The sequence below is a fragment of the Vulpes vulpes genome, chromosome 9 (genome assembly GCF_048418805.1).
Source record: "Vulpes vulpes isolate BD-2025 chromosome 9, VulVul3, whole genome shotgun sequence".
Classification (NCBI taxonomy): Eukaryota; Metazoa; Chordata; class Mammalia; order Carnivora; family Canidae; genus Vulpes; species Vulpes vulpes.
In genome coordinates, this window is record NC_132788.1 from 85212892 (window position 1) to 85236981 (window position 24090).

General features: G+C 49.3%; 1 protein-coding gene across 18 annotated transcripts in view; it reads left to right on the forward strand.

Moving 5' to 3' along the window:
- The first annotated feature begins 619 nt into the window (after positions 1 to 619).
- ACOX2 (acyl-CoA oxidase 2) overlaps positions 620 to 24090 on the forward strand; it is a 31306-nt gene continuing 7835 nt past the window's right edge. The window contains exons 1-15 of one of the 18 annotated variants that reach the window (XM_072720585.1): positions 622 to 932; positions 1551 to 1688; positions 3066 to 3117; positions 3342 to 3524; positions 3929 to 4091; positions 4309 to 4460; positions 4867 to 4974; positions 6742 to 6861; positions 7173 to 7288; positions 7958 to 8130; positions 10871 to 11033; positions 12100 to 12290; positions 13655 to 13834; positions 15673 to 15778; positions 20396 to 20613. In XM_072720585.1, the coding sequence (XP_072576686.1) occupies positions 3365 to 3524; positions 3929 to 4091; positions 4309 to 4460; positions 4867 to 4974; positions 6742 to 6861; positions 7173 to 7288; positions 7958 to 8130; positions 10871 to 11033; positions 12100 to 12290; positions 13655 to 13834; positions 15673 to 15778; positions 20396 to 20613 (1850 nt within the window). In that variant the 5' untranslated portion in view covers positions 622 to 932; positions 1551 to 1688; positions 3066 to 3117; positions 3342 to 3364. Of the gene's footprint in view, positions 933 to 1362; positions 1689 to 2419; positions 2573 to 3029; positions 3118 to 3341; positions 3525 to 3928; positions 4092 to 4308; positions 4461 to 4866; positions 4975 to 6741; positions 6862 to 7172; positions 7289 to 7957; positions 8131 to 10870; positions 11034 to 12099; positions 12291 to 13654; positions 13835 to 15672; positions 15779 to 20395; positions 20614 to 24090 lie in introns of those variants that run through there. The other 17 variants (XM_072720579.1, XM_072720587.1, XM_072720582.1 and 14 more) reach the window with 17 other exon arrangements.

A 24090-nucleotide genomic window follows, 5' to 3' on the forward strand; every position in this document is an offset into this window, starting at 1 on the left:
AGTTATAAACTCATTAGATGTGATCCTGCATATCCCTTCTAGGTTTTCCTTCTCCTTCCTCCTGTGATTATTGTCTCCCCAGCAGCCCCCCAACCCCAGCCTGGATGCTTCCCGAGGTCAGAGGACTGGTACAGGTGTTTCTTTTGTTTTTGCTTCCTCCTGTACCACACTGCTTAGATCATGGTGGGTACTTCAAACTATGTATTGATAATAAAGCAAATCAATGATTCCTGTAAAACCTAAACCCTCACACACCTGCCCATAAATACCTCACCTACAGGCTGCCAGAGAATGGAAATTCCACCATTAAACGTCACTCCTGGGAATTAAGAAGCTCTGCCATGTGGAACCATGAAAACAGTAATAATCCCAAATTACAAATACTCAGTGCTTCAGAGTCCACCAAGAGCTCTTCTTCAGAGCCTGTGAATGGTAAGAGACCAGGGAAGGGCAGCTCAGAGGTGAAGTAATTCAGTCACATCTGAGGATCTGAGGCCAAGTCTCCGGACGCGGACGCCGGGGGGTGCTGTGTTCCCTTGCGCAGAGTGAACCGGGATGCAGGGTACGCAGGGTAGCACGTCCGGGAGCAAGCTCTGGAACGCAGGCCCAGATAGGCAGAGAGAGGAAGGGCAGGATGAGGCTCAGCAGCTGACACCAGAGCAGTCCCCCTCCCCCACCATCCTTCCGGGCAGCCCGGGCCCTGGCAAAGGCCACTCACAGCCATCTGAGGGAGGCATGGGGGCAGGACAGAAAAGCCCTGAGCTCAGCCAGGGGCACCGGAGAGCTGAGAGCCTGCCAAGCACAGCTTTCAGTTTTCCAGGTTGCGCCCTATTCTAGGGGAGGAGAAAGTGGGCTGGGCTACCCATAAGAAACCTAGGCCTGCAGCTAGAGAGGCCAGGCCTGCAGGCCAGACACAGGACACAGGTGAGCAGGTGAGCTGGGCCCAGGGACAGGGGTGGGGGTGGGAGGCCCCTGAGGACCGGACCTCCTGAGTAATGACCCTCCTTGAGCTGCTAATGACTCTGAGCACTGCTTGCTTTCATTTCATTTCAACCCTTATCTATTAGGCCCTGCCAGTGGGGCCAGGCCCTGTGCTAAGTGTTAGCGTAATTGACATAGGCCCCCGCCCTCTTGGAGTTTAGGCAGTAGTAGGGGATACAGCAATAAACAAGAACATAAAAAAAAAAAAAAAAAAAAAAGAAACAAGAACATAAGTGAGTAAATTATTTTGTACATTGGAGAGAAAGCGGTGAGGGGAATTGGGAATGCTGGGGGAAGGGGCTTGCGTTTTTTGTTTTGTTTTGGTTTGGTTTGGTTTGGTTTGTTTTTTTAAGATTTCATTTATTTATTCACGAGAGACACACAGAGAGGTAGAGACCTAGGCAGAGGGAGAAGCAGGTTTCCTGCAGGGAGCCCGATGCAGGACTCAATCCCAGGACCCTGGAATCAAGACCTGAACAGACGCTCAACCACTGAGCCACGCAAGTGCTCAATCCCAAGCGAGATTTTATTTATTTTTTTAAAAAAGATTTTCTTTATTTATTCTTGAGAGAGACACACAGACACAGGCAGAGGGAGAAGCAGGCTCCACGCAGGGAGCCCGATGTGGGACTCGATCCTGGGTTTCCAGGATTACACCCTGGGCCGAAGGCAGGCGCCAAACCGCTGAGCCACCCGGGCTGCCCCAGGTGAGATTTTAAAGAGGGCAGTGAGGTGGGCCTCACTGAGAAGGTGATATTAAGCAAAGACTTGAAGGAGGTAATGAGGGAGCCGAGAGGATACCTGGGGAAAGAGTATTCCAGAAGAAGAATGTTTGAGGCAGGGACTACAACGTGGCAAATGTGGGGGTTGGGGGAGGCCTGGGGTGTCCAGGCACAGCAAGGGGGCAGCAGCAGTCAGGGTGTAGAACAGGAAGACGGGAAGCCAGCTAGGCAGCCTTGCAGGGGTCCAGATGAGAGGGGCTCCTTGAACGTGCCAGCACCTTGTCAGCACCCCCATGGCCCTGCCACCCCCTCAGGGGGTATCGGTTTGGAAGCCTGCATGCACATCTCACTTGCCGCTTGTGGCTACATGACCTTACAGTCTCCTTCCTTCCCTCCTGACCTCTCTTAAAGGGGTAACAGTAACTAACAGGAGTGCACTTGTAGGGTTGTGGTGGCTGCCGGTGGGAAAGACTGACCACCTGCCTCCTGCCAGCTGGGGGCACTCCGTGTTTCCAGCGGGCTGTTGGTGTCAGGAAGGCTTCTTAGAGGAGGGGTCCCCGAAAGGCTGGGTCTCAGTAGGAACACAGGGGTGGGGGTTGGGGGGGGAGCAGCAGAGGTGAAGGGTAGGAGGAGAGGGAGGGGAGGGTGGCACCCTGGGGGCAGGGTGAGAGAGGGGGGTTGTTGATAGGCTGATCCAGGGCAAAGGGCAGGTGGGTGGGGCCCGAGTGGTTGATGGGCTGGGAGCGTGGAGTCTCTCCCACAAATAGTGGGCAAGGAGCAAATTCCAAGCAGAGGAGGGAAACAATGTGACTGCAGTTTAAGAGCTCAACCTGGCAGCCTGGAGAACAGACAAGCGAGTCTGAGGCCAGGTGAGAAATGGCGGTGGCCAGGGGACAGATACGAGGATGGAACAAATGGATTTGAGATACTCAAGAAGTAGAATGGACCATACCTGGTGGTTGCTTTGCTGTGGGGGAGCAGGGGCTTCTGAGAGCCTGAGGGTTCCCTGAAGGACAGGGGTCCTCCCTGGCTACGGGGGACACACAGGGGTCCCAGGGTAAACACACCCCCCCTCCAGCTCCGACGTACCCCCCAAGGCTCACAGAAATGGGTGGAACGAGCCCAGGACTTAGGGGATCAGGTGAATGAGACAACAGGTCCCTTCGTTGAGGCCCCCTGGCAGGGCTGTAGTGGGGACAGAGCATGTGCTTTGTGGTCAGACCCCGTCCAACTCCTGGCCACCGCCAGCTGTGTGGCTACAGGCCACATGTGCTCAACCCCACCAAATATTTTTTCATGTGTGACTTTTAACTGACTTTCTGTGAGAACTCCCCCAGGCAACCCTTATAATACTTGCTACAGCAGACGGAGCACGAGCCCGGTGATTGGATCCCGTCCAAAGCTCAACAAACAGGTACTGTACTACCATTTACCGAGCAATTACTGCACACATTGCCAGCCAAGTGCCCACAGAGAAGGGGGTTAGGGGTGCAGTGGCCCTCAAATATCCAAGGGGAGTTGCTTTCCTACACCAAGCAGCCCCTGGCTGATGCTCAGCTCTGGGCACTTCCTCCTGCACAAAGGCTCTTGGCACCACCCAAGGCTCAGAGCAGCTAGGCCAGAAGTATCTCTCCTCAGGCACCAAGGAGATCCAGGCTAGGATGGGCAGCCCAGTGCACCGAGTGTCCCTGGGGGATACCTGGAGCACGCAAGTGCACCCTGACATAGAGAGTGAGAGGTACATACAGTCCTTCAACGTGGAACGGCTCATCAACATCCTTGATGGAGGTGCCCAGAACACTGCGCTCCGGAGGAAAGTTGGTAAGAGGAAGCTGGGGAGTGAGTCATCTGCTTTGTTCCCATATGCTTCTCTTGGAAGAAGAGTCCTTCAAATAACAAATTTTGCTTTCAAAATTCCACTGTTAGAAATTCATTCCTTTGGACTGTAAGATATCTTTAACCAGTCCATATTCCCTGGGCCCATCTGAAGGATAGAAGAGTCCTAGGCAGCAGAAGACCTGGACTCTGGTCCTTATTCTCCCACTGCATAGCTCTGTAACCTTGGACAAGTCACCTTCCCATCTCGGGTGCTCACTCATTACATCTGTAAAGTGACAATAACGTCTGACTCCCTTTCCACATCCACAAGGCAAGAGGGCGGGAAGATCTGAAGGTGCCAGGAACCTCACTCAGGTCTCTAAGTCCTCTGTTCTCTGTCTCTGAAGAAAGTATCATCCACAGTGACCCAGAGTTTAGCCTGAAGGATAATTATTTCATGACCCAGAATGAACGTTATGAAGCCGCCGTTAAGAGGAAATGCCACCTGCAGACAATAGCAAAGCGCCAGGGCTGGTCGGAAGGCAGTCCTGAATTATATTACAGTTACAGGTACTCACTTCCAGGGCAGCCCCACCAGAGGGGAGTTCACCTGGGATCACCTGGAAAGCCCGAACCCCATGAGAGGGATTTTCCCCAATTTTAAGGGCAGTGGTCTTTGGGAAGCCAGTATGGTGGATGCCCCTTCCCTCCTGCACCCTGCCAGGCTGGCGGCACCGGGGTCCCTGTCTCGGGTGGGCTACTCAACCACCGGGTCTCTCCCCCACAGAACCCTTTCTGGAGACCTGGCCTTCAGTATACATACGGTGTTCCTGAAATCCCTCAAGAGCCTGGGCTCGGAGGAGCAGATTGCCAAATGGGCCCCACTCTGCAACGATTTCCAGATCATCGCAACATATGCCCAGACAGAACTGGGCCACGGTGAGCCAGGGCTTCTGCCTGCAGTGTTCAGGTGGTGCACAGTTCCGGAGCGTCAGAGACTGTATATTTCAATGCAAATGTTCCAGCAGGTGGCAGTGAAGGGTCTCGAAGGAGGGGGTTCCTTTATCTAATTGATACAAACACCGCCCCCGTATGAGCCAGCTATGAGCCAGCGTGTGGGGCAAGTTGTCCCTTCTGGAAATGACAGCAGGGATCCCTTGTCACGGGCTGGCCATGTGGGCACAGCCCACGGGTGAAATCCTGGAAATGCCTGTGAGTATAGCTGCGAGCTCCGACTCCAGACTGGGCTGGTACCTGGCAGTTCCCGGCCCACCAGGACGCTGCTCCCCAGGTGAGATCCCTGTCCTGACCCCCTGTCTAACTAACTCCTCTCCTTGATTCCCAGGGACATATCTTCAGGGCCTGGAGACTGAAGCCACCTATGATGCAGCCACCCAGGAGTTTGTGGTGCACAGCCCCACGATGACGGCCACCAAATGGTGGCCTGGGGACCGTGAGTATACATCCGTTCTCCTAGCCCCCCCGGTCCCCAAGGAGAACAAAGTTGGACAGCAGAGTAGCACTGGCTCCGAGGTCCAACGGATCTCAGATTGATTCCCCGTTCTAGGCTGGTGACCTTGAGTGAATCACTCTGTCAACAGGGGGGATGTGAAAAATTTCATCAGTGAGTGGCTCAGAGCCCCAACTTTGAAGTCGCTGAGGAAGCTGACCCAACCTTCCCCCGCACAGACATGTGCGTGCACACACACACACCACATACACTCAGTCCAGTCCCAGGCACTCTCACCTCCCGAGTTAATGATTCAGCTTGCCAATGGGTCACGCAGTGCCCAGATCACACACAGCCCTTGCTGGGGACACCCAGGAAGGCTCCGCCCAAGCTGGCCACAGGCGCCACAATGCCCCCTGTAGCCACCAGGTGGCGACCACACCAGGCTTCCCCCAGGCTCAGTGATCTTTGCCTGATTTTTGGGGGGAGGGGGGAGGGCATCCTGCTGAGCTCCTCTTCCTGGGGTTGCGACAACACACCTCTGAGGGCACATCTGTGGCGCTTCAGGACCCATTTGGTGAATGCTTCCATGGGGGAGAAAGTACAATGAATGCGAGGAGCACAACTAAGCAGCAAGAGAAAGAGGAGTCAGAGAAATAATGGAGAGGCAAGAGAGCAATGAGAGAGGAGAGGGAGGGAATGGATGAAAAAAGAAACCAGCCTTTGCAATGGGGCCGCTTGAAATGCCAGCTCCGTCCCCTGGGGCTGGTGACCTTGAGTGCCTCACTTGCCTCTCTGAACCTCAGTTTCCTGATCTGGAAAATGGGGCTCATCATACTCGCCCTGCAAGAACTGGGAAGCATCAGCACAGGGACCGTCGCCACCTGGGTTTAGATAAATGGTAATTATCTGTATTTGTTATTATTAGGTGGATGATAGAGTGATTCATTTATAGGTTTTTGAGAACGGGGGGGGGGGGGGGGCGAGGGAAGACTTGCTCATTTCACAGTGCCTTTTGCACAACACTGCTAGATTTGTTTGGCTCTTTGGGAGCAGTTCGCCCTCCCTGGGATCAGTGACTCTTTGAGGCCCCTGGGATGGGAGGCAGCAGTGCACACCTTTTCCCATCATCAGGGACCAGTTTCCTCACCATGGATCTCCAGCAGCCTCCTTGAGCCTCCCTACCTCATGCCTGTGTATCTTAGGGCATTTGCTCCACACATCTGACATTTAGACAGAACCCCCTGCACCTCCAGCCACCAAATGGCTGTCCATAAAGCCCTCCGCCCCGGTGCATTCTGGAGCCAGACACTCATATTAAAGCTCTCAGGGCTGTTGCAGTCATTTCCAAGGATGAGTCAAGGCCGTGTGAATCAAGGGGTATGCTGAAAAAGCATCACTTTGTTGCCCTGGATGCTACCTTTATCCTCTGCCTGGCTCCACCAAGCCAACCCAGCCCTCAAGCCCACAGTGCTCCCTCTGCCTTGCCCTCCCTGCCCTGGGCAAGCTCCCCCTGGAAAATAAGCCCGGAACTTTCAGGCTCACATGCATCCTCCTCTGGCTCTCACCATTTGAGGCAAATCAAATAAACTCCATCCTGGCTTCACAGGGTGCCGTGCCCTTCCCCGTGCCACCACACTGGTCCTCCTAACCCATTACAGACTGGACCCACATCCAGGTTCCTGATGGGGAGAGTTAGCCTGTCTGCTCCATACGCCAGGGCCTCCTACACCAGAGATCATGCTGAGCCTCTCATCTCTCTGCCTTCAGTGGGACGGTCCGCCACCCATGCCTTGGTCCAGGCCCAGCTGATCTGCTCAGGAGCCCGACAGGGCATGCACGCCTTTATTGTGCCCATCCGGAGCCTCCAGGACCACACCCCACTGCCAGGTAAGCCCATGTGGCTCCCAGGCCCACTGCCAGGAAGAGACACTACCAGGCCTCCCTATCCTGAGGCCCCTGAGGTGATAGGAGAAGCAGGGACATGTCGCCCTTGGGTAGGGAGGAGTCCAGTTGGACAGACCTGGTGCTAACTGGCTGGGTGAACTTGAGCAACATTCAACCTCAGCTCAGTCAATTGCAAAACAGGTGTGATTAACCCCACGTGACTGGATGCTGTGAGGCTCAGGGGAGCCGGGACATGTGTGAATGGTATAGAAAGTACTTGGCGGACAGATGTTTCCATCTCCATCTCCTTCTAGGAGTCACTGTTGGAGACATCGGGCCCAAGATGGGCTTTCACCACATAGACCATGGCTTTCTGCGACTGGACCATGTGCGGATCCCTAGAGAGAACATGCTGAGTCGCTTTGCACAGGTAGGAGTCCTGGGGCAGCTGCAAGCCTCCACTGCCTGGAGAGGGGACAGTGGCCCTGTGCAGACTACAGCTGGCTCTGGGTCCTCCTTTGTAGAGCAGAGTTTGGGGCACCCCACCCCAACCGCAGAGAGGCTCTGGTATCCCACAGATCTGGGTAAAGCCCCGGTTTAAGAGCTGTGTGATTTTGGGCAAGTCACTTGACCGCTCTGAGCCTCAGAGTTCTGAGTAAATGCTCAGAGCTTCACGGGGTAGTAGAGCTGTCATGGAGTAGGTGACAAAGCAACGTGAGGAAGAAGGAAGGGCTGAGAGTGACATGCATTTTTACCTACAGTGAGGCTTAGACAACCAATCACTGAGCAGATATTAGTCGAGTGCTGGAGGAAGTTCTGGAGGTCCCCATCTTGCCAGGCATTGCCTTTACCTGTGGATTTGGGGGAGGTCGTAGGTGTCCCAGGAGAGGAGCTGTGAAGCAAGGCACTTGAGACAGTGACGATTTAGCACAAAGCACAGGTGTGTTTCACAAGCAGCGCGCTCTGGCTGGCGGTCCGCTCTCTGCTCCAGGTGAGCGATCTGAGGACTGTGTGCCTGTAGCGTATGGGAGTCCACACTGTGGGTGTAGGACAGGCTTGGGTGCCTTGGCTCAGACCCAGCCCGTGTTTGGTCCACCAGGTCTTGCCAGACGGCACCTACCTCAAGGTCGGATCATTGCAGATCAACTACTTATCGATGGTGGTGATGCGAGTGGACCTGCTCTTGGGTGAGATCATACCCATGCTGCAGAAGGCCTGTGTCATCGCCATCCGCTACTCGGTCATCCGCCACCAGTCCAGCCTCCGGCCAAGGCAAGGGACACCCACAGGCTGACCACAGACAGGGCTACCTCTCCATCCCACGGTGCCTGCCCCCCGATCCACCCCTCTGCCAGAGTACACATTACCCTCATGACATATGCACAATTTCTGCCCAGACCCCGTCCGTCTGGCCTTGTCTGAAGGGTCTCTATCCAGCTCCCTCTAACCCCAGCTGATCAGCTGCCCAGCCTGTGTTGGTAGGGGTCTGTCCCTATTGGGTTTCTGTGTGATCATATGTCTTTGACCTTGTAGCATCAGATCTGACTCAGTCTGTCCAAGTCTCACTAGGCTCTGGACGGCTGTGACTGGCTTGTGTCTGGGTTGTCATCTGGTTGACAGGCTGTGGGTGACTTAGTAGCTTCTGAGCTTGTTCTGTCAGAGTGTGAGTAATCGTGTCTGAGAGAGCCCAGCTGTCACATCAGATGGTATATGACTGAAGCTGGTCCTATCTGGCTGTGCTGTCACCATCCACCTGTGGTATGTCCAAGTCTGGATCTGTTTTGTTGTATGTGACTGCCCAGCTAATGCTCCCTCTGTCCTGTGGGACTGACGAGCTGACTGTACACTCTGTGGTAATTGTTTAAATATTTACTTAACCCAAGTTCAAGACCCAATGTGGGACTTGAACTCATAACCCTGAGACCAAGTTCTGCACGTTCCTCCAATTGAACCAGCCAGGTGCTCCTGGACTCTGTTTTTAAATATGTGTTATGTAAAAAAAATATATATATATATATGTGTTATGTGTCCCCATGCATGTGCATGCCTGTGGAAAGACACACACGGCTGCCAGTTAAATTTTAATTTTAGGTAAAGAGCAAATCATTTTTTAGACTATGTCCCAAATGGGGACTCTGGATGCGGCAGTGTGGGGCTGAGCAAATGGTGATATAGTGGCAGCATGGAAAGAGAGGGTACTGTCATAATTGACTGAACTTGTGTTGTTGAGGGATGGGCTTCAACCTGGAAGTTCTTTTTTTTTTTTTTTAAGATTTTATTTATATATTCATGAGAGACCAGAGAGAGAGGCAGAGACATAGGCAGAGGAAAAAGCAGGCTCCCCACAGGGAGCCTGATGTGGGATTTGATCTCAGGACCTCGTGATCACCAACTGAGCCAACGGCAGACACTCAACCACTGAGACACCCAAGTGCCCTCAATCTGGCAGTTCCTATCCCAACTCTGCTAAGTGACCCTGGACAAGTCCTTTGCCCGCTCTGGGCCTCTTTTTCCTCACCTGTAATGTGAAGAGTGAGAGAACTTCTGGTCTAAGAATCTGGTGATGTTTCATGCCATGGGCTCAAGGATCCAGGATCAAGGATCCATTCTAATGCATAATGGACTAGGGTCAGATGTCAGACAGACCTGGGTGATACACGGCTGGGCCACTTGCCAGCTCTGGGACCTTAGGTGAGTCACGCCCACCTCCTTGTCCCTCAGCGTCCTCAGCGTCCTTACAACATAGGTGTGAGAGGAGTACTCTTTCAGGACAGCGTGGAGAGTGAAATGCAACAAAGCGTACCAGGCCTGCAGCCCAGGGCCCTTTCCTCTGGCAAGCTCAGGGCACCTGTGACTGGCCTGGGCTTTGTATTCCCAGACTGAGGGAGTCTTCTCTGGAGGACAAGAGTGCTAGGAAAAAGGTGCTGCCACTGAAGTCCCATCCAGAGTCTAGTTTTCTGACTTAAAGTGTCCTCAGGATGGTTCTAATAGTCCATGTCTGAGGCATCTGGGTAGTTAAGCATCCAACTCTTGGTCTTGGCTCGGGTCATGATCTCAGGGTCGTGGGACTGAGCCCCATGTCTGGCTCCACACTCAGTGGGTCTGCTTGAGAGTCTCTCTCTCTCTCTCTCTCTCCCTCTGCCCTCCCCACTCCCCCTAATAAATAAATAAATAATGCTTTTTAAGTGTCCAAATGAGGGGCTGCTGACCTAAGAATCCTCCAACAGGCATAGGAGGCTTCTCACATTCATGCTTTTTTCTTTTTAAGATTTTATTTATTTATTTGAGCGAGAGAGCAGGAGCAGGGGGAGGGGCAGAGGGAGAGGAAGGAGCAGACTCCTCACTGAGCAGGGAGCCTGACATGCGGCTCGATCCCAGGACACTGAGATCACCATTCAAGCTGAAGGTAGACATTTAACCGAATGAGCCATCCAGGTGCCCCATTCATGCTTTGTTTTAATCCAGAAATAGTTATTCTGGTCTCCTTCATGCTGGACACAGTCTTAGGCACTGCAGACACAGCAACAGACAAGGCAGATGCAGTCCCGGCCTTGCGATTTCCCCCAAATTCACATCTCAGTTACTGAGATTAGGATCGATGTACCTCCCAGCATATACTACGTGCATCTGGACAGTAAAGGTCACATTTCAAATCATCCCGGGGACAAACCACAACCCCTCACTTGAAATCCGTGGGACCATATGTGTTGGAATTCAGTACTTTCCAGGTTTGGGCAGGTTAATAATGGTACCTACGCTATAATTTTGTAAACTTCCCCCATAAGGAACAGCACCTGTAAGCAAACGTGTCAATATTTCTACAGAGAAATGTGTGGGTATTCATGTTAGATGGAATTGTAAGATTATTACTAACCTCATGTCAGCTCGGGTCAGGTTTTTCAGCGAGTTGTAAAAAGCCATCAGTTTTTAAGTCTTTTACGGCACTGAGGATACGGGAAGGTGGAGGTGGCATGTAGCCGTCTTCTAAACCTTCTGCTTTTCTTCCCCTCAGCGGCCCAGAGGTAAAAATCCTGGACTATCAGACACAACAGCACAAACTCCTTCCTCAGTTGGCCACAGTCTACGCGTTCCACTTCCTGGCAAGCAACCTCTTGAAATTCTTCCACAGTTCCTACAGTGCCATTCTGAACAGAGACTTCAGCCACCTGCCTGAGGTAACCGCTGTCTGCTGGGAGGCAGAGGCTGGGACAATGGCTGAGATTGTTCTGCCCATGCGGAAGCAACCTCAGCCCTGTTTCCATGGGCTCCTTTTACTCCTTCCCCCCAGCCTTCCGATATCCCAGGGCACCCACAGGGAACTGCAACCTGACCCCATCCACCCACATCTGGCCTCCAGAAAGCCCCCAAAATGTTAGAGGGAATAATCACACATAACACACAGAACACGGGAGCACAATCCCAGGTGTGTATTTGAAACCTAAAAAGCTCTAAAAAATTGTAGTTGCTGAGAACACGATTGGTCACACAGTATGACCTGAATTGATCTGATTTATCCCGCTGGATGTGTATCCATTTTGCAGCAGAAATACTAATGAGTTTGATCACTAAGGTTGCCCCAGACTCTTCTGGGTGTTATATATAATCTACCATAAATGCCCTGCTTTAGCTTTCTAAAATTCAGAAAATATTGATTCCAAGACACATCCAACCCCAAGGGTCTCAGATGAAAGACTATAATAGACTTAGGTACACACTAAGATTAATCCATCAGACCCTGTGCTTTATAAGCGTTGCTTCATTAACCCTTCCCATTTTACAGATTAGGAAAGTGAAGCACAGAGAGATTAGAGAACATGACCTTCTTCCCAAGGACTTTAAAAGTCTGAAAGATAGATAAGGGCTTTCAAGAACCAAGAACTCAAATCGGGTCTGCTGGCAGCCTCTCCTACAACCCGGGCCAGTGGATTGATGATGGACAGGCCGGCCCTCCAAATACTCCACTTGCCAGCAAAACCCTAAATGATGGTGAGCCCAACCCAGGAAGCACCGGGAGACACTGGCCTGGACAGTTCTTTGTTTTCACTGCCTTTACAGCTAGCTACATTGCCTCATCGTATGACCTTAGGCAAGTCACATCCCATCTCTGAGTCTCACCCTTCTCATTCATAAAGGCTCAAGCTGAGAAAATAATTCTTCCCTCAACAGGGTTGTGCTCAATGAGCGAGAAGTGTGGTTGTTACTGGAGGGACCTCTTACTCGCCCTGCCCCCTGTTCTTGCAGCTTCACGCACTGAGCGCAGGAATCAAGGCCATGGTGTCAGACCTGTGCCTCCAGGGGACTGAGTTGTGCCGTCGAGCCTGCGGTGGCCATGGCTACTCGAAGCTGAGCGGCCTGCCCTCCCTGGTCAGCAGAGTGACAGCCTCCTGCACCTACGAGGGTGAGAACACCGTGCTCTACCTCCAGACGGCCAGGTAAGGCCCCTGCATGGGTTGAAGCGACGCCCGATGCCCACGGCAGCAGCAGGCCCTGGGCAGCACCATGTAGAGATGGCCCAACACACATGGTGTGTCTCCAGGCCACCCAGACAGCCTCTCGTAGGCCGAACAAGAGTGTGGCTCTCCCTTGCTCCAGCTGCTTCTCTCCTTCAGTGGCTCCCCACAGCCCGTGGGAAAAGGCTACACTGCACCTGGCCTGTCCCCCACCCCACCTCCCTTCCCATCATGCTCTCCCTTCCCCCAGCTGGACTCAGTTCCTCTTTCCCATCACGGGCTTCACGCTCGCTTCCCTCCAGGCCCCCTCCCTGAAAACTCTGCCCCAGCCTGCTGGGCCTGCTGTCAGCGGCTCTGGCTCCTCTAGTCCCTCGGGTCGCTGCTTAGATGCCAGCCCTGAACATGCCATCTGGAGTTGCAGCGGCCCTTCTACCCAGTACAATCCGGGTTTCTCTTCGTGAGCCAGAGTTCCCGAGGGCCTTGCTCACCGCCTGTCCCTGGGCTTAGCACAGGGCCTGCCCATGGAGGCTCCTGAGGGGCAGGAAGGGTCTTGGGGTTGACTTCCCCACAACTGGCAGCTTCTGTTCATTCTTTTCTGTCTGTGGGGGCTCCGCCTGACAAGGCCTTTCACATTCATAAAGAGTTATAGGTTTTTTCAAATGAGAAGAGGGATACAGTACCGTGTATTAGATACTCTGTGCCCCACAGAGTACAAATATTGTCTCAGTTTTCACTCAGGTGAGTATTGTTATCCCCATCTAGAGATGGAGAAACTGAGGTCAAGGGAGGTGAAATAATGCATACAAGTGTCACAGAGGTCCCAGCAGAACTGCTTGGGAATCCAGACTTGGCTGAGCCCACAGCCTGTAACCACTGGGTCATCGCAGGAAAGAAGTCAAGGGTCACCTGTCACTCTCCACTCCTGTTAGCATTCTTACACCTATCCTTCCTCAAGTAAGAAAATTTAATTCCTGCTGTCACTGTACAATTCAGCATGAATCCCCAAATCACAGAATCCTAAGCAGAAGAAAAGATTCTGTTTGTTCAGATACTGAAAGGGTTGACGTTCAGGATCTGAGTGTCTGTCCGTCCAGCTTTGCGGCTCTGGCCTCCTTTCCCTGAGGAAGAATCAACAGCCTCTGGGTGCACTTTCCTGAGGGGCTCACAGCAGGAGGGCTCTGGGGGTGCTCAGTAGTGATGATAACCATCAGGCAGGACCAGGCAAGAGCCTGCATGGCCCCGGTTCTCCCGTAGGGAGCATGAGAGTGCATGTTTCTGGGCAATAGGGGTGTTGGGCTATCCCACAGGGCTCCCCACTGCTTACCTGCTTCTATCCCCACCCCCAGGTTTCTGGTGAAAAACTACTTGCAAGCTCATGGGTCCCTAGGCTCCACATCGCAGATATTTCTCCCCAAGTCTATTGCATACCTGACTACACCTTACCAGGCCAGGTGCCCAGCCCAGAAAGCAGCTGACTTCCTCCATGCAAAACTCTACACCGCGGCCTGGGCACACGTAGCAGCCAGGTGAGCAAGAAACTGGCCATTCCACCTGGGGGCAGGCTACTTCCCATGCTGGGGCCTTTGGGATGGGCTGGGTGAGCATTTGTGAGTACTCCTCTAAAAGGCACCCTCTTCCCCAACCTCAGTGCTCTCAGTTCCTGCCACCATGGGCAGAGAAGGTGAAGTCACATCCATCAGCCCCCATCACTCCCCCATCTTGGTTAAACTAGTAGAAGGACATCACCACTCTGGCCATCTTTACATCTTTAGGTTCCTACTGTAATTTGCAATGCAATGAATATGCCCACTTGTATAAATGTATCTATGTAAATATCAACAAATAAATAATGTAAATACCAATACTCTATTTAAAATATCCCACAAACTAAAAATAATTTTTAAAAAGATGACTACATCCAGGGGTAGGATTAGTTAATTTCCAGGGTCTAGTGGGCTCCAGGGAACACAGACAAGACCAAGGGCTCATTCACTCTGTCATTCAACAAATACCGGCAGGAGGTGTCAGACATGTTCAAATGTGCCAAGGGACTGCAAATAAAAAGAAGTCCTGACCAAACAGAGACACCATCACAGGAAAGATAGAGAGACTGAAGGACCTAAGAAATAAACTTTCTGAAACCACCCCCACCCTCAACTAAAGCACCAAAGCAACCCAGAAGAAATATTTTCAGTATATAATAAGAGGTCTTATAGTCCAACCTGTGGTCTAAGGACTGGTTAATAATTATTTCAAGATCACAAACAACTTTGGACATTCATGTATTTATTTCACAAGTACTAAGTGTCCACAGTGCACCAGGCACTGTTCTAGGCACTGTGGATCTATCGGTAAACAAGTCATAAAAAGCCCAGGCCTCATGGAACATTTTGTTTTTTTAAAAATATTTTATTTATTTATTTGTGAGAGACACACAGAGATACATAGAGAGAGGCAGAGACACAGGCAGAGGGAGACGCAGGCTCCATGCAGGGAGCCTGATGTGGGACTCGATCCTGGGACTCCAGGATCATGCCCTGAGCCGAAGGCAGACGCTCAACCACTGAGCCACTCAGGTGACCCTGGAACTAACATTTTAGTTGGAGGGAGGTGGGGCGTGCCAAATAAGGCTGCTCAGGGTAAGTAAAATGCCATTATATTGATTTTTGCTTGTATCTCAATGTAACATCTGCTTATCTAACTCCCTGATAAGAAAAAAATAAATATTGCTTAATAAACTGTTTTGCATAGCAATTTCATGGGTTATGAGTGGATGGATGGGCAGGAGTAAAAAAGTAAGAGAATACAGGTTAAGTAAATGGCAAATGGCCAATTTAGTGGTTTGGAGGACAAGAGTTTGTTTGGTTTTCTTTTCTTTTCTAGCCTTTTAAGGTCCCTTAGGTAGAACCTGCAGGCTGGGTGACTGACTGGCTTCACTAGCCTTTACAGGAAAACCATTGTCCTTGCTCAGCCACAGAAGTCGGTCAACAGAGTGGCCTGAAAACACTGGTATCAGGATGGTGTCTGCATTAGGAAGGGGTTCAGTGCCTGGCCTAGAGCCTTCAGGCTTTACAGCTCAGAGGTTAATACGGCTTTACCCTTACTAGTGGTGTGACCCTGGACCAGCTAGTGAACCAATCTGGGACTGTTCTCCCCTCTGTAAATTGGGAATGCCTACCCTTAGAAGGGTTAAAGAGATAATGTAGAGCAAACATTTAGCTTTGCAACACAAACCAACTGTCAATAAACAGGAGTTACTATATTTCTACTTGTGAGGCTCCCCAGGCAGCCTGAGACCAGACTCCATCAGTCTCTTTCCCACTCAGTCAGGAAGTTGAACCTTTTTTTTTCCTTTGGGCTTCAGGCTCATAAAGGACTCAGCGCATCACTTACAGACTCTGATGCAATCTGGAGCTGACTGGGATGAGGCCTGGAACCAGAGCACTGTCCTACACCTCCAGGCTGCTAAGGTGAGCTGCCCGCCAGCTGAAGCTCCAGCTGGAAGGGACCTGTTTTGTTTCCCCCACAGGCCACCATGCTGAGAAAATCTGAGCTCTGCCTTTATTCCCAGCCCTGCTCAGTGGCTGCCCTCATTTCACTTCCAAGGCTTTCGTCCAGGGTATTTTAATTAAAGGACTTAACTCCAAAGCAATCTTGCTGACAGCTCTTAGGGAAAAATGTAATGAGGCAGTGTTATTGGATTTGCTTGAGGTTGTTCAAATATTTCCTCCCAGATAGAAAAGCAGGTCAAGTCTCCCTTTAGCCCCACAGGCAATCCTTAGATGTCTGATTCAATTTCTACTATGTTTTGCGTTTCTGCATAATTCACATTCAGTCAGCAAATATTTGAGCACCCACTCAACACCAAGCATTGGGCCAGGTACTGGAGGCTCGATGGTGCCCATAGGCAGTACAATCAAGGCAGCACTGGGATGGGGAAACAGGCTACGGGATCCCAGGGAGGTGCATCACTACCTGGCATGAGGATCAGAAAGGCTTCCCAGAAGTGGCATCCAAGCCAAGACGTCAAGAGTGAGCTGAAATTAGCCAGGCTATGGGTAGAAGCTGTGGTTTGGGAAATGGAGGTTTCCTGGCAAAGGGAACAGCAGGTGAAAAAGGAAGCGAGGCAAGCAAAGACATGGTGCTTGAGAAAATGCAAATCCTCCCAAGGAGGAGTTAAAGGAGGAAGACTGAACCCAGAAAAGGAAGGCAGGTAAGGGAGGGGGAAAGATGGGCAAGGCCTGGGACCTTCTGCACCGCTGTGAACTGTTTGGTTTGTTTTCATTGCAATGGGAAGCCTTTGCAAACTTTGTACCTGGGGAATGAGGTGATCAGAGTTTCACTGTAGAGGAACCATACAGGCTGCCTGGGGAGCAATGGACTGGAGGCTGGAGGCCAAGTAGGAACAGGCAGCAGCTGTCTGGGCAAGAAGGGCTGAGTGAGGGTGGTCCAAGAACTTGGCAGACGGCAGGGAGAAACGTGGGTGGACACAGACATATTAAGGGGGTAGAAGAAAGCGACTGCTTTCAAAGAGTAATGGGGTGGGAAAGAGGTTAACTCCTGAGCTCTCCCTTAGGGAGCTGGGACTCTGGCCCTACCTACAGCTGGAACTGTAAAGCAAGGTGAACACTTTGACCCTCAGGCATCAGGCCCAGGAAATGGCAGGAAAGCCTGAAGGAGTGTCTGTAGCAGCCCTCGCGGTGCAGGCTGGGCATGAGCGCCACCTGGTGACCCGCCGTCTCTACCACACATCAGCTGGTACTGGTCTTAACTCTGCCACCATCCACGGGGCTGTGTCCATCGCAGGGGGACTCCCTGCTGTAATAAATGTCCTATCAACCCAGAGGAGGGTGAGCCAAGGCTGTGTTCTCACTAGACTACAACAAAAGGAACCACAGCTGCCCATTAGGCATACATTTTCCAAACCTCTGCCCTGCCTTCCAATGGACCAGGCACTGCATGCCAGGGTTACCTCAGTTAATATATACCACCCTGGGGGTGGAAAGTAGCATAACCTCCATTTTAAGGATGAGGAAATAGAACTCAAAGGAATTAAGTCCCAGAGGTAGAAAATGGTTAAGATGCTTTGCTTTCCTTTCCCTCACAGATGCAAGCTATGACCTCAGCCACTGTGTATGAGGGAGAGAGGTGATTCTCCAAGTCCTAGGGGCATCGAGGGTGGGTAGTTCAGCCAGCCTAGAGGAGAAGAGCAAGTCCCTTCTCCCCCAGGCATTGTAAGCTGAAGAAGAGTGGCTTCCTGGAGAGATGGTGCCCAAGCTGACTCTCCAAAGTCATAATGGGCAGAGAAATCTGCAGTTTCTGAGCTTCATGTTTTGGAAAAAACATATACTCTACAGAAACCTTAACCACTCACCATGTCCCATCTAGAAACCATAAATATGCAAGTAGAGAGTGACAACAACACAAGGGGAGTGGAGAACAGTGCAGAGTGGTAGCCCAAGTTATGTTTCCTGCTCTCTGCATGACCTGCCTCTCTATGTGACATCCAGTGTCCTTCCTTCCCTGGGCTGTAACTTTCTGGTCCATAAAACAAAGGGGCATGAAAAGGACCTTTAGGCTCTGATAAGCTCTGGTTGTGTAACCTGAGGCCCTGCCCAGGAGAGCGGTTGGTTCCTAGGACCACTAGAGGAAATGCTGGTACCCATTATAATCCAGCCTCAGTCTCTGGTGGCTTTGGCAAGGCAAGGCAGTGGTGAAGACAGACACTTAACAAGGATATGGACAATTTTTCGTTGCTACCACCTACTAGCCATGTGACCTTGGGCAAGGAATTTAATCTGTCAATGCCTCGGTCTCCTCATCTGCAAAATGGAACAAATAATAGTACCTACCTTCTAAGATTATTATGAAGATTAAATGAGTTAATACATGTAAAACTTACAGATGCACCTAGCATATAAATGCTACACATCCCACCCCTTATATCCAAATTAGGCAGGAGGCAAGATTTAAACCAACACACACACAAAGGAAGTAAAGTGCATTGTGTTCAAAGCATGGTGCCAAAGTTTGACTCACTGTCACCAGAGGCCACAGAGGCCAGGGCCCTCAGGCAGCTCTTTATCACCCCACTCCACAACCCCAAGGCCCTGAGAATTTAAGGATGTGGCCCTCAGATTAGAAAAGGGAAGCAGGGTCTGTCCAGTTTGAGCACCAAGGGCTGTCTGACTCAGCGGAGGCAACAGGGCACATCTGTTCGTTCCTCTTCTATATCCAAATGTTGCAAACCCAGTGTGGCTGTGAGCACACTAGGTCCAGGTGGCAAAGCAGTGTTGTTAGCACCCATGTGAGGCCTCCATGGGAAAGGCAGATCCTTTCCAAGTGAGAAACCTGATGGGGTCACTTCCCTGTTGAAGACTCTGGTGGCCCTTGGACCCCCAGAGAATGAAATCCCAACTGATGTGAGCTTCAGGAACAAACAGTCAAGAAAAAATTGAGCCATTTTTTGTGCAAAAGAAGGTGGTTTTATTAAAGCGTGGGGACAGGACCAGTGGATAGAAAGAGCTGCCCTGGGATTGTCAGGAGCAATTGATCACATACACTGAAATTGGGAGGGGTAGAGGCCAACGAAGTTTCCAAAAGGATTTTCACATGTTAAGAAAGGAATATTTACAGGATCCTGGAGGCCCGGCTAACTGTCAGGCTGTTTTTTCCTCTAGCAAGGCGTTAATATTAAGACAGGAGTTCCAGGAGGAATGTCATATTCAGTCTCAAGTACTTGTCAGTGGGTTGTAAGTTATAAGGAAAGTTCATTTTATTTACATTTCTTTTGCCTTTATTCCCCACCTCACCAACCATGTCAATCACAGCCCTTCAGGGGCCTGGGTAGCGGTACCACCCACCCTAACTTACACAGTTCTGTCATCACCTCATTCTGCCCCAGTGATGCAGCCTCCCACAAGTACAGCCCCGTGTACATGCAATAACCCCCTGCTGAAACTTCTCTGAACCCTCAAGACAGTCTAAGCCTTGCTACTTAAGACATTACTCGGAAGCTATCTGGAAATCTGCTGTTTCACAAGATGCCCAGCTAATCTTTATGCACATAAACCTTTGAGAAGAGTTTTTATGTGCTCTTCTTTCCTCCCTCCTCCCATGGAATTCATATACCTTACCTGATAACAATATGTGCATTTGTCTTGGGGAGAAGGGAATATTCAAAATATTCAACAACCAGTAGGGCAGGGGCACAGGCCAAACAGAAAGGACTTCAGGCCTAATGGAGGCAGAGGCCTGAAAGCCTCCTGCTGGGTCAGGCATTCATCCTTTATTTGCAGAGCTGTAAGGAGGGGGGGGGGAGGTCCCAGGAAAGGATCCTGACAGGGGGGTCTTACCAGGTTGAGGGCAGTGGTCACTTAACAGGTGGTACCAAAAGTTTTATAATTTTATTTTAAGTAAGTTCTTTGCCCAATGTGGGACTTGAATTCATAACCTCGAGATTGAGAGTCCTTTGCTCCACTGACTGAGCCAGCTAGGTGCCCAAAAGTTTTGTTTTAACCAGTGACAAAGCCAGATTGTTGGATATGTGCCAAATAACTGCCCTGCTTACCTTGCAGAGTTTACCCTCAGTAGCTGGGAAAAATTCTGTGTCCATACTGAACCTCTAATTTCTCACCCCAAGACACACACAAGCACACACCATGGCACTGAACATGGCAAACAATAAATAGCTGTTTTCTTAAGTGGTGCTGTCCTCCACCATCTCCATGCCAGCCTCCAATACCCCTGTATTCTTTCTACTTTCAAACCTCCTTGAAATTTCCCCCCAACAAAATGAGGAAGCTCAGGGCCAAGTCCCAGAGCCCACAAGCCCCCATCAAGAGCATGTGTATATATGCGTGCATGCACACATGCACACACACACACACACACACACACACACACAGGTATGCTGTCAAAAAGGCTCAGTCAGACCCACAGGGAGCTGAGAGAAAAGGTGGCACTGATCAGCCTCCTGGGAAACACATGGCTGCAGTGAGCTTATTCCAGCAGTCCTGCCCTGCTTCCAGGAGGACTTCTGGAGTCAGAAATCAGAAACTAACGTAATTCTTTCGTATGTCTTTCAGGCACATTGCTACTATATCAGTGTGAAGAATTTTACAGAAACTCTGGACAAACTAGAAAACGAACCAGCAATTCAGCAGGTGCTCAAACGCCTCTGTGATCTCTATGCTTTACACAGTATCCTGACAAACTCGGGTGACTTTCTCCACGACGGCTTCCTATCTGGGACCCAAGTAGATGCGGTGAGAACAGCCTACCTGAACCTGCTCCTCCTCATCCGGTAAGTGGCTGGCCCTCAGAGCATAGTAATCTTCAGAGACTAGCCCTAGGTCCTTTGTTTACTTCAAACTCTGAAACTGCAGCTCCATAATCTTGCTACATGAGGTCTGGCAAAAGTAGCAACCACCCTGGAGAGGTTTATACTCTAGCATGATTACATCAACATAAAGCATTATGGATTCATGAAAGAAAAAAATGGAAAAAAAAGCAATTAGAAATAAAAATACCTAAAAACAAATTATCTCAATTGAATACTCTTCAACATTGTAAAGGAAATAGGAATAGTATCTAAATGAAGTATACTACTGTATTCATAATATGTACTAATAATGAGTCTCAATCATAACTAATTATTTAAGGAACACTTGTGTGTGCCAGGCATTGTGCCAAAAGCTTTCACATACATCATCTCATTTAATCCTTCTAGCTTTTTGAAATGAGTACTATTAATTGCCCCATTTTACTGGGGAGGAAATTCAGGCTAAAGGGAGTAGGGAACTTCCCCAAGGTCTCTCAGTTAGCCAGGGGAGGAGCTGGGTGCAATCTGGGACCTACTGGACCCCAGAGCATATGCTTCTACACTGTATTAAAGTTAAGGTGGGGGAATTGTTTATTTCAAATGTATCCTTGTCTTTATTGAATGTGCTTAGGCAAACTCTTACTAAATTGACTAAACTTAGTTTCTCAGCTTCAAGATGAAATTTTCTTTTAAACTCAGTACTTCACACACTTACTCATAAAGCAATAATACAAATAGTTCTTAAATGCAACATAATGCAGTACAGTTTAGGGTCATGACATACTAATGCAATGCTTTCATTCTGTTATGTTATATATATAATCTAAATGGTCACTTTAAAAACATCGAAACCAAAGCCCCAGCCCGAACAGCATACTGGAAGAAACAACTTAAAACAAAACAGGTCAGTCACCATTGTCCATAAGATAAAATGGGCTACCTTAAGGATTTAACCTTTTCTGAGAAAACAGGATGACTCCTTTATATGGGGTGGTGTGACACTGTGTCTGTGTTTGTGTGTGTGTGTGTCTGTCTTTTCCGCTAGAACCTCTAATAGTTCACATTATCTAGAACACTAAGATAATAAAAAAGGCAAAAGATTTGAAATTTTAAAAATTAGCTACTTGTGACAAAGTTTTTAAAAAACTAGATCAAATTATGTTTATTTCTTTAAAAAAGTTATGTTTATTTCTAACAATATGCAACATTACCACTTATGACTCCTTATCAGCACCTAATAGATATTTGGCAATCAGCAAATGTTTAATTAAATCATCAAAAACTGTCAAAAATACATTTCATGCAAGTATGCCTCAGGTATTAAACTTTCCCTTATATAGAGAATACAGTGGTGGGAACCATTAATAGCAGAGCTGAGTATTGCACAGTTCAAACCCAAGTCTAATTCTGAAGTGCTTGGCATTTTAAACATTTATTTATTTACTTGAGAGAGAGAGAGAGCTCATGAGCAGGAGGAGGAACTGAGGAAGAGGGAGAGAGAGAATCTTAAGCAGACTCCCCACTGAGCATGGAGGCCAATGCAGGGCTCCATCCCAGGACACTGAGATCATGACCTGAGCCAAAATCAAGAGTTGAGCACTTAACCAATGGAACCACCAGGCACCCCTGAAATGCTCTGCATTTTAAAGCACATGAAAACAGGGATGCCCGGGTGATTTAGTGGTTGAGTGTCTGCCTTCAGCTCAGTGTGTGATCCCAGGGTTTTGGATCAAGTCCCGCACTGGGCTCCTTGCAGGGAGCCTACTTCTACCCCTACCTATGTCTCTGCCTCTCTCTGTCTCTCATGAATAAATAAATAAAATCTTTAAAAAAAAATAATAAAGCACATGAAAACAATAAGGTTCTAGCCTGACTGACAGAGATGATTAAACACAAAAGATAACCCCTAACACCTCATAAGCATGATTTTTTAACATCTGCAACAGCATTTCTAAGCACTTGCCTTGGCACCATAGACTTACAAGTTAAGACAAGACCAAGAGCACTGGCGCAAATAGGCAACTTAGGCATTGCTGTAATTGTTTTATTAAATTAACTGGAATATTAAATTTGTTATGTGAGATTTTAGGTATCCATCTAACCCACAAACTGATTTACTCAGCTTACGTTTCCTAAGTAACCTTATTACTGCGAGGTAGTTAGGTATGTAACAGACTCCATGTTTGTAACAGTTCTGTGTCAGAATTCCTTGCCTTGGTTACTTAGTATCACCCTCTAATTTCTGAGATAACACATGAAGGATGGCACACTATTCCATGTGACACTAAGAACCAGCTCTCTGTGTAATGTTAACTAACTGACCCAGTTTATAGTTGTTTAAGGGGTCATAAAATCTCAGGTGAAGGACATCAGGTGTAGATGACAGATTGAACATATGTATTTACTTTTGTTCCCTCCTGAAACAGCATGGATTAAAAATTTTAAAAAGCTACACACCCACAAAAAGAAAAAGAACAGGGGAGGAAACATGAAAATATGAAAGCAGATGAACAGTAGTAGAACAGTAGTAGACCAGAGAAAACTGGATCATAAACCAGAAGTGGGAAACAAGTAATACCAAAGAACCCCAAGAAGTAGCAGCACTGTGCACCTCTGACAATAGGGATAAAGTTGAGACCCACGGGGGTTCAGCTCCATCTAAAATAGAAGGAGCTGAACCCCAGGTCCCCTCCTCCTCTGAAAGTAATTTTGAGATTCTCCTTGACTCCACCCTGGCAGAAGAGTATACAGAGGGTCTGTGGGCCAGGGAACATCAGGCATAGTTGACAGTGAGGCTACCCTACAGAAACCAGGGGTCTGAATAAATGTTTATAGGCCGGGCTAACCTAAGCCCCCTCCCTCAGCCCTCTTTTCCCTGGCTTCCAGAAAACTGGCAGCCAGGCTAGTATGCTACAGGAAGATGATAGTATGCTCCTCCTCCGAAGAACGTGACCAGCCCAAAGGAGACAAAACTGAAGATACTGACACCATAGCCCTCTAACTCACCCCATAGTGAATCCCACATATTGACAAGCACACTTGGACTTCTAATCAGCTAAGTAATGCCCCACTCTTAGCTATGATCGGAGACTCGGGGATCACTAGACACCCAAGGGAAGCCTCCGACTTAGATACCAAATAAGCAAGAAAGAAACAACTTCGAGGGCACAAGAGAATCTTCCAGGAGAAGGAATCTTTTTAAAAAGACCTGTAATGCCCTCAAAGAGTTAAGAGGAGATACACAAAACCACAAAACAAGAATGTCATTTCTTAAAAAGTAATATTCAGAAAAAAAAAAGAGAGAGCCTTATGAAACAAAAATGATAGTGGAAATGAAAATCTCAGTAGAAGGACTGGAAGAGAAAGTTGCATAAAATCTCACAGAAAAGAAAGCATAAAGATAAAAATTAGCAGAAAAGATAAAAATAGCAAGAAAACTGATCCTAACTGCCCATCATC